At 31.0% G+C, this 10,879-nt stretch overlaps 1 protein-coding gene across 1 annotated transcript; it reads left to right on the forward strand.

Annotated features, from left to right (window-relative positions):
• Positions 1-2,855: 2,855 nt before the first annotated feature.
• On the forward strand, positions 2,856-10,497 carry LOC111713723 (uncharacterized). Its single transcript, XM_023488664.1, has 6 exons — positions 2,856-3,085; positions 3,326-3,437; positions 4,583-4,691; positions 5,141-5,220; positions 8,975-9,124; positions 10,425-10,497. The coding sequence occupies exons 1-6, from the start codon at positions 3,052-3,054 to the stop codon at positions 10,495-10,497; spliced, it is 558 nt and encodes a 185-aa protein (XP_023344432.1). The 5' UTR covers positions 2,856-3,051.
• Positions 10,498-10,879: the final 382 nt, after the last annotated feature.

The following is a 10,879-nucleotide window of genomic DNA, read 5'->3' on the forward strand; positions in this document are numbered from 1 at the left end:
TTACTAACCTTAGAGTCTAAAAATTATTCCTTTGCTTGAAAAACTAACTTTTTGACTTTATAAATTTATCACTTAACTCCATCACAGCTAACTAAATCAATAATCACAGCATCATTAAAAATTATATTTTTACTAATAAACGAAATTTCTTCTGAAATTTTTAGATAGAATTTACTCATTCTACATATTCACCAACTCCTTTAAGCTACAATTTTCTGGGATTTGCTTGCCACAAACATTTCAATAATTTTTTCAGTAGAGAGCTCAGACAGCCTTTTAGGGTGTAAAGCTATAAGTGCAAGATCGTTAAGTCTGCTCTCCGTCATAGTACATCTTGTGTAATGAAATATTCTCTTCAGTGCAGAAGGCTAAAACTTTTCTCTCCTTGTATTAACAGTGAATTTATACAAATCCTTAGTCTTTGTCATTGTCAGGTGTTACTTTTTAAACGTAGTTTCCTTTTAATTTTGTATTTTCCAGGGGGGCAGTGCCCTGCCTGGAACTCCCAGGGGGGGCAAGAGGACTACTGCCCCCCCCTAGGTACGCCACTGTGCTTGGCCTGAGGAAGGGAAAAGCAAGCAGATGTAATATTAAAAGAGCCTCCCCCATGGGTGCCCCCCTTCAGCCTCTCAGGGGGGGTACGCCCCTGATCTCTCTATCTATCTTATCTTAGTATCTATCTATCTATCTATATATATAATCTTAGTATCTATCTATCTATCTATCTATATATCTAATCTTAGTATCTATCTATCTATCTATCTATATATCTAATCTTAGTATCTATCTAGCATCTACCTAAACTTACTATCTATCTATCTATCTATCAATCTATAAAATATATAATATCATAAAGGCACTGCTCAAATTTAAGACCCTCTAATTATTTTCTTCTTTGATATTGCATGATCATACATCTATTAATTCAAAATATGATGAAATAAGAGCAATTCACAAATTATTTTATTTACTGGGACACACATAAAGGCTTGAAATTGAAATACGTAAAATGATATTTGCCAGATTAGAGTTGCAAAATGTTGGCAAGATAAGTGATTGGATTAAATATGATATGCATAAGATTTATATTTAAGATTTGTATTCGTGTTCATATTTATAACCGTTCTAATAATTCCATATAAATACTTTCGAGGGGTATGTTTGTTTGATTTTTTTTAGAAAATCTACTTTTGTTTATAAAGGTTCATTTTATGTTTTTTTTTATACAAACAATTATCTGGTGTAGGATTGTATGTTTGATTCAGTGATATATTTCTTCCCTTTGATATTTGATAAGTTCTACTCTAAGTTGTAAACTTTAAAGTGTTTTAAAATAGTATTTTTACGTTTTAACATCTGGTGAGACATTTTAAGATATTTTAGTTTTATGTTTTAGTTACACAGGAATGTAACACTCGAGAGCATAAAAAAATCTCCCTTTTTAAAATTTAAGCTCCCTCTTTCTGTTGAAAAATGCAATTTGATAATATTAATGTAACTCTCGAGATTTCAAAAGTAATTTGGGAAATCTGAGAATTTTCTCTATACGTATAAGCATTTGGGAAATTTTTGGAAAATTTCCCAAATACCCATAACCCATGGAATCTGGATAATTACTAAAATCTTGCAAATTTTTATTGAAATTTGGAGAATCAGAGAAATTTTCCAAATACCCATGAATTAGGGAAGTTTTTCCAATACGCATTGAAGAAATTTCTAAATTTTCAAAATAAGCCATCATCAGAGTCCAACAGGAATTTGGGGAATCTGAGATATTATTTAACGTCTAGGTAATTGGGAAATTTCCCAAATAATCAGTTAATTGGTAAATTCCCAAAATTACTTAAAATTTTTTTTTAAGTCAAAATTTTTAAATTAAATTATAAATTGTATTTAAATTTTTCTTTTCTTTCTTAAATTAACCAATATCAGATTCTGACAAGAATTTGGGGAATCTGGGAACTATCTCTAATATTTAGGACATTTGGGAAATTTCCCGAATACCAAGACAATTATAGAATTCCCCCCAAATTCCCAATTATATTAGGGTATTCCCCAAATTCGAGAATCTGAGGGTGGTATATTTTTTATCATATTTCTCAACTGTTATACTGTTATACTGTTATACTGTTATTCTGTATAACTTGATCAGAGTCCGACAAAGGTACCGTTGTGAATCAATCTCATTAAATTTCTAATTCGAGATATCAGCCTTGTCAGATTACAAACAGCTATATAGACGTTCGTACATTGAAAACTGAAAAAATTGAACCTAAATTTGAATTGTAAAAAATGTTATCTAATTATGTCAGCTGGTTTATCTAATTATGTCAGCTGGTTTATCTAATTATGTCAGCTGGTTTAACATATTTGTAATAAAAATATCTATCTATTTATGATCAACCAACTTTCCATGAATATAAAGAAATAGATTTGTGTCGATTAGATTTACAAAGTTATAACTGAATTTTTGCCACAAACTCAAATTTATACTACCTATATCTTTGTAACCTGATGGTGTAAACATTTGATATTTCAAACTTAGATAGAATTGGATCTAAAAAAGTCATAGTTAGAAATATAAAAGGTTTATGACATCTGATGTGGTTAAAAATTTAAAACTCAGTTACTTAGACTGTTGTGAATAATAGAAAAAGTCATCAAGTCTAGTAAATTGTAAATTGCATATTTTATATGCTTGCCGGTACAAAATAAAAGCCTTCCGCTCGACACATTCGAGCCTGTACAGAATACTCAAGCAGACCTGAGCTGAACTAGCCCAGCCAGCTCTAAACTATCCCGACTCCCGAGTCAGTACTGAATATCTATAGAAAATATTTGGACAACACAACACTAAGTTTTCAACTTTTCAAGATCAGACCAGTATTGTCTTGACTGTGGTAGACTTAAAGCATTGTTCATAGTTATAAATGATTGAAAATAATACCCTAATCTAAACTCAAGATATAAAAGAGTGAGCCGTGAATTGAGTATAAACAAAAGGATAATCTGGATCAGATGTTTTGCAAAATTTAAAGAATTTGAGTGAAAATGCGATCTTTATTTCTGACCACTCTACACACAGGCATATTCACAATTAGATCATAAGGTTATATGACCTAGTAAATATTAAACAGATTATAAAAATAAATTCTCGAGGGAGAGGGAGGGGCGGGGGAATGTTTCCCCATAAGCTAACATCCACCGAGCAATATATGATTATTTTAGACAATGAAAGAAAATCAATGAACTCGTACTGATATTGACTGTCCAATAATAGTTAAAAGAAATATTTAGGATGCCTAATCGTGAATATTATGTTTAGTAGTTGTTGCAGGGGTGGTTGGTATACCCTGTACACAAGACCAGCATACAAGGATGCAGGAACAGTTCTCAGATTGTAGATCAAACTTTACTCATCAGATTCATAATGATGGGTTAGTTTAAACATCATCTTTTCCAGACCTTCTAGCTTACCCTCTGTCACAACCCCTAGCATCATCTTCTATGTATATAAAGTTGTAATCTCTGTTTGTTTGTTTGTAAGATCAGAAACCCCTAGACCTATTTGCCTCAAACTCTGATTGGGAAACTCGAGAGAACCACGGGAATGTTCTTAGCTTGGTTTTGACATTCTTAGTTGAGTGGGTCGACTTTTATCGGGAAAAATAGCTCAAATCGTGATTTACGACCAAGTGCGGGTAAACGGCGGGAGTAACTATGAGTATAGAGTACCCTGGGCAACGCTGGGTTCCCAAGCTAGTTCTATATAAAGTTGTAATCTCTGTTTTTCTGTATTTGTTTGTTTTAAGTTGAAGTTTAAAGGGAAAAATAGCTAAAATCGTAATTTAGGACAAGGGGCGGGTAAACGGTGGGACTATTTAGATGAGTCCCCTGGACCAAGCTGGGTTTTCAAGCTAGTTTCTTCATAAAAGAAAGACTGTAGACTACGTTGACAATCACTCCATCTGTTATGATATATCTTTATTAAAAGGACTGTTAGTGTCACTTCATGTGACCCCCATGCAAAAGATGGCAATGTCCAATTTACAACGTTATCCTTGATAAAAATTGTGTAAGATAAAGATATTGTCGTTTTTCTGACTTAAAAAGTGTTTAGTTCTGATAGTTTCTCTATTGCTTCTTATAAGCTAGAAATCAAGTCGCTTTTGCATAGAAACCGCAAAGGAAAATAGACAGTTACAGTTTCACTTAAAATTACACTTACAGTGCCTTTAAACAGCTGGTTTAGATTAAAGATAGGGAAATTACTGCTATTCTATTTATTCCATTTATTCTATTTATTATATTATTCTATTTATTCTATTTAATATATTATTTTATTTATTCTATTTATTCTATTTATTCTATTATTGTATTTATTTATGCATTGAAAACAATGTTGAATATAGATAAATTAAGGAAACCCATTGATTCTCCGGAGGTGACATAGGCTGAAAAACTTTGGAAAGTTTTGAAATTCCAGGGGCAACGCAGGGCACTTCAGCTAAACTCCTGATTTGACACCAAGTGCGGTAAACGGCGGGAACTCCAGCTAGTTTATTCTAAATTAACTGTTTAGGAAGAAAGGGAAAGGGGAATTATTGTGCACTGTTCTGGATGGAATAGTTAATATTTGCTCTAAAAACTGGAAGCAGTGCCATTCGCAACAAGAAATTAATAGTATGAAGGTAAAAATTAGAATTAAAAGTTTTTAATTTTATTTCTTAAAAGTCCCAATCGAAATAATTTCAAAAATATGGGGGGGGATTTTTTAATATTTAATGTTTCAAATTGCAGAAATATAAAACAGATAAACTTACAGACGGACAAATATACATAATAACTCATATCAATAAAATATTGTAAACAGAATAAAAAACAAAAAAGCAAACACATCGAGAATCAAAACAAACCACCATTGGAGTAGGAGTAAGGTTTATACTCGAACCATGTTTTAAAAGTGTAAAATAATTCATAGTTTTAAATATTCATGAAAAATATATAAAAACAACATAAAAACAACTTAATAATGATGAAGATTTAAGACAAATGATATGTCAGAAAAATATAATGATCATTAAATAAACATGAATTTGTAGATTTATAAATAAAATCGAGTTACTAATTTACTTTCTAGGATATGCATACTGATGCCTTTTTAAAGCACTGGGGGGAGGATTCAAGTCTAGATCTTTGTTCTATAGTTAAACGCTTCAGGTAAGGGAAATGAGTCTTTGCAACAAACTATGATTTTCTAGTCCTTGTATTGTTCCAACCAATTATCGTAGACCTTAGATATTTTAAACTATGAATTATGTTAGCTTAACTTATCTAAGTTTGAAATATCAAATGTGTACTACATCAGGTTGCTAAGATATTGGAATTCGAAAATTTAAATTTGTGGCAAAAACTCAATTCCTTTTAGGAAAATTATGATGTTAAAGGATGTCAAAAATGGAAAAAAGTTGTCAATGTATCGTCTATGATAATCAAAAGAAGATATGTCTTTCAATCAATAATAAAATAAAGTTTAATGGGTGTTTTTCTAGTTGTTAAAGGACTTTTTAAAAAGTTTTCCGACTTCGACATTCCCGATGCTTTTTTAAGCGTTGACAATGTTGATATAATAAAATAATAAAACAATTTGAAATAAATTGGTTAATTTCGTCTAACACATCTTAATTCAAACCAAATGCGAGCTTTATTTTCCAAAAAGATGTCTATGAAATTCAATTCGCCAAGTGCCATTACCATTTTGCAGGTTATATACTCGTAACGATTTACGACGCTCTGCCTAATATCTCAAAAAGACTTGAATATTGTTACTTGGTGGTGTATAACGATTTACGACGCTCTGCCTAATATCTCAAAAAGACTTCTGTAATTTTGGTAGATTTATAGGAATATCAAAATACAATAAATGTGGTTTACAATTGCAATTGCAAGGATAAACAAGTTAAAATTATTAATATGGTCAGTATGCTTCCACAGGCTTGTACAAGGGTGCAAGGGGTCAGGTCTCCCTTTCTCCTGAAAAGGGTGGTGTAATTTGCAACCCCTCCTCCCTTTTTTAAATAAGTTGCTTGAAAAATTGAAATATTAGCATTCAAAGTGCTCAAAATTGTATATTGTATACTGTATATGCTATGCCTGAACAATTCTTTATTAAAGCTGTTCCCTCAGACCAACTAAATTAACTTTATAAAACAACATTTGTCCTGAGGTAAGATTTTCAGAGTGAATTGGTTTGTGTTTCTTTCGCTTTTCCGATATACATACAATGTAACAAATATTTTCCGATATACATACAATGTAACAAATATTTTCCGATATACATACAATGTAACAAATATTTTCCGATATACATACAATGTAACAAATATTTTCCGATATACATACAATGTAACAAATATTTTCCGATATACATACAATGTAACAAATATTTTCCGATATACATACAATGTAACAAATATTTTCCGATATACATACAATGTAACAAATATTTTCCGATATACATACAATGTAACAAATATTTTCCGATATACATACAATGTAACAAATATTTTCCGATATACATACAATGTAACAAATATTTTCCGATATACATACAATGTAACAAATATTTTCCGATATACATACAATGTAACAAATATTTTCCGATATACATACAATGTAACAAATATTTTCCGATATACATACAATGTAACAAATATTTTCCGATATACATACAATGTAACAAATATTTTCCGATATACATACAATGTAACAAATATTTTCCGATATACATACAATGTAACAAATATTTTCCGATATACATACAATGTAACAAATATTTTCCGATATACATACAATGTAACAAATATTTTCCGATATACATACAATGTAACAAATATTTTCCGATATACATACAATGTAACAAATATTTTCCGATATACATACAATGTAACAAATATTTTCCGATATACATACAATGTAACAAATATTTTCCGATATACATACAATGTAACAAATATTTTCCGATATACATACAATGTAACAAATATTTTCCGATATACATACAATGTAACAAATATTTTCCGATATACATACAATGTAACAAATATTTTCCGATATACATACAATGTAACAAATATTTTCCGATATACATACAATGTAACAAATATTTTCCGATATACATACAATGTAACAAATATTTTCCGATATACATACAATGTAANAAATCCTTTAAATGCAAATTCTAAGATACTTTTTGTAGAAAAAGATGAATACTGCTTGTTTTGTTTGAAATGATGTTATAATTGATTAAAAGTTTTATAAACACAATTTTTATTTTTTTCAAGCTGACAGTTTTGAAAATTAAGATTCCAGTTCCACTCCCAAAACTGAGCTGTGAGGACCTAAACCCTTCCATAATCCTTAATTTTAGACACTTTAGATAGAAGTAAAATTTTCAAAATGACTATATGACAGGTTTCCGGAATTTTTTTTACTTTTTAAAAATTTCATTGAATATAATATATTAAATAAACACTTGTTTGTAAGTATTGAATTGATTTATTTACTTATTTCTAAAAAGAAACTTTCAGCTTTCTAATTTTCTACTTTTATGCTGTTCACTCTGCAGGCTTTCTAATCGTATCCAACATATTGCATAATTTTGTCCTCCACAATGTAAACAATTTGTTTGACACTGAAAAAAATAAAATAAAAATAATTTTAACTTCTTTAAACCTTTAGCTGCTCAATTTCTGTCATTATTCTGCTTTATCTATCTATCTACTAAAGTTGTTATATTTCGTGACAGCCGTTTGTCGTAAATGTGTCACTTGTTAATTGCAAGTTTGTAAATGTAAAAAACATATTTAGATATATTGCAGCTTTTTATTGGAAATACAATTGATTTAATAGTATGCAGTTTTAATTTATCCCGTATTTGTCAAGCAAGGAAAATTCATCAGTCAATTTTACAAGTTTTTATTTAACTCTCTTTGTAAGTTTGTTTCTGAAAAAGGCTGTGAATATCGGCTGATCTCCATCATATGCAGACCTACCTACCTACCTACCTACCTACCTATGGATTAGTTTAATATGCAGACCTACCTACCTACGGATTAGTTTAATATGCAGACCTACCTACGGATTAGTTTAATATGCAGACCTACCTACGGATTAGTTTAATATGCAGACCTACCAACGGATTAGTTTAATATGCAGACCTACTTTCGGATTAGTTTAATATGCAGACCTACCTACCTACCTACGGATTAGTTTAATATGCAGACCTACCTACCTACCTACGGATTAGTTTAATATGCAGACCTACCTACGGATTAGTTTAATATGCAGACCTACCTACCTACCTACCTACGGATTAGTTTAATATGCAGACCTACCAACGGATTAGTTTAACTCCACTTGGATATTCCGTGGGCATACCCTGCTGGCATAACTTTAATTGAGGGATTAAATTTACAAGTACTCACCCTGAATATCTAGATCAAATGTTGAAGATTAAGGATACTCCACAACACAGTACCCACCCTGAATATCTAGATCAAATGTTGAAGATTAAGGATATTCCACACACAGTACCGACCTCTGAAGGATAAATTCTTGATCCCTTGAATAAAGTTATATCTAACTGCAAACCAAGATGTGCACGCTCTCACGCAAAAATCTAATAGTATTTTGCCAATTACTGTTTTGAAACTTAAACTATAAACAAGTGCGTAGCATTTTTTACATGTCTAAGGCTAAGGCTAAAAAGTATTTGTAAGTTGGTGAGGTTAAACCAAAGGCCAAGGCGTTGTGACACTTTAAAGTCTAGGCTGTATAAAACTTTTATAATTAACTTTCAGAGTTGTCTTAGTGCTCTGCAGGGTATACGATCACCATTAATCACGTTATATCTAAGAGAATTAATAAAATTTAATCGAAAAATCAATTTCTCAATACTATGTTGCTTTTTTAGGCTTTCCCAACGTATAGCTGAATCTGAGGAAGCTGTTGCAAGCTGCTCTGATGAGGATTCAAGAAGCTCCATGTCAAACTTTCAAAGCTGCTCACATAGGATCAGCTCCACAGTCTACAGCTCCATACTGGAGCTAGAAGAAGAAAAAGGGTAAATTAGGGAGAGGGCAACCATTTTAAAATTATCCAATGTCGTTATTTTCCCCATTCTGTTTTGTAATTCTAAGGATATTAGTTCAATTTCAAGTCTGATTTATTTTCATTAAAAACTGAGGTTTTTTTTAAATGATCTAGAAAGGATGGTATGTTATGTATACATCTCTTCGTTTCCTTTCTCTATGCCCGTATCCTACATAGATGTAATTTAAAAGGTTACCCACAAATCATGATGCTTTGGAGACGACTACTGTATACAATTTATCTAACATTTTCTCCCCTACACATATGGGTATTTGCAAATAAAAACCTGTTTTGGTCATTGACAAAAAAAGTCAACATTCCATACAAAGATTATTCACTGACCAGTTTCAATTCTATATTTTTTATTTAAAGATGTTCATGTCGTCAATAAAGTCTCATCGTTTATGAGAAACCCTGTATACACTTTTGTCAGATGTTTTTTTAAGCTGTGGCTTTACAAGTGCACCCATCTCGATCTTGACAATGCTTGTGCAATTTTAAACTTTAAACTTTAAAGCAAAACAAAATACTTACAGAAAAATGTATAAAAATGTATAAAAATGTATAAAAATGTATAAAAATATATAAAGATTTCGATCTCCAGTTTGATGAACTAAAGGACTAAAAAAAAAGAAGATTTATACAAAATCATTTTTTTGTGTTTCGGTTTATTTATTTGTGTAAACATGGAGTTAAAAAAAAATTATCTCTTAATTTTTAGACATCCTGCAAAAAAAAAAACATTGACATGTGTCGTAATAAAAAAGTTGCATTCTCATATGAATGTTCACGATGACGTTTGTAGCTCTCAATTAGAGAACTGACATCTTAACTTTGATTTACAGTTTTAATGTTCCATTGCATTGAGCTGTATTGAGATTCTAGTCCTGATAAAATCCAACAAGATCACTCATACACGCATGCGTCATACTTCTTGCATTACATCCAATGCAATATATCTGAAGCGGAACTGTTGCACTTCACGTTGCATATTTTTATATCGTTCTGTCATTAAAACAAAATTTTGCGGATTTTTACTTTAAATAAGTTTTTTAAGTTTTAATTTTGACCAGTCATAAACATTTCTTGGGGTCATGTGAGGTGGTAAGATTAGGATCAAAGCACGGATTTCTTACTTAATTCTCTTTCTCCGCTTGTATTCCAGAAATACAAGTATCTGAAACTTAATTTGTGCCATATTTTTAATCCTGAAAAAATCTGAACTTAATAATAGTATCCTAAGCTTATAGCTTAGTCTTAACCTTGTTTAGGGTTGTTTCTGAACTCTGCAGCGGGTTGGATAAAATAGCTCTTGAATGCCCCGTACATCTAATTATTGATTAGATTAAGATTTCGAGGATTGGATGTGAATCAGACGGTTTTTAAATAGAGGATCGATTGAAATTTTCTCTAGGGTTAAAGTGACTGTGAAGGAAAAACGAAAAGGGGTTATAGGATAAAACCTGAGAATCTCAGGTTTTGAACGATACCTATAAGACGTTTTCAGATTGGTTTTGCGTAATTGATGAATATGATTTGTTTAATGCTACAACTTTTGTACAAAATATCACATATGTCCTTTTTGGTATAATTTTGACACAGTTTTATGTCAATTTCTCGAAACAGGAACATCAGATAGATGTCTTATAGGTATCGTTCAGAACCTGAAATTCTCAGGTTTTATCCTATACCCCCTTTCATTTTTCCTTTACAGTCCCTTTAAGTT

This window comes from Eurytemora carolleeae, unplaced genomic scaffold, assembly GCF_000591075.1.
Source record: "Eurytemora carolleeae unplaced genomic scaffold, Eaff_2.0 scaffold29, whole genome shotgun sequence".
NCBI classification, from domain to species: domain Eukaryota; kingdom Metazoa; phylum Arthropoda; class Copepoda; order Calanoida; family Temoridae; genus Eurytemora; species Eurytemora carolleeae.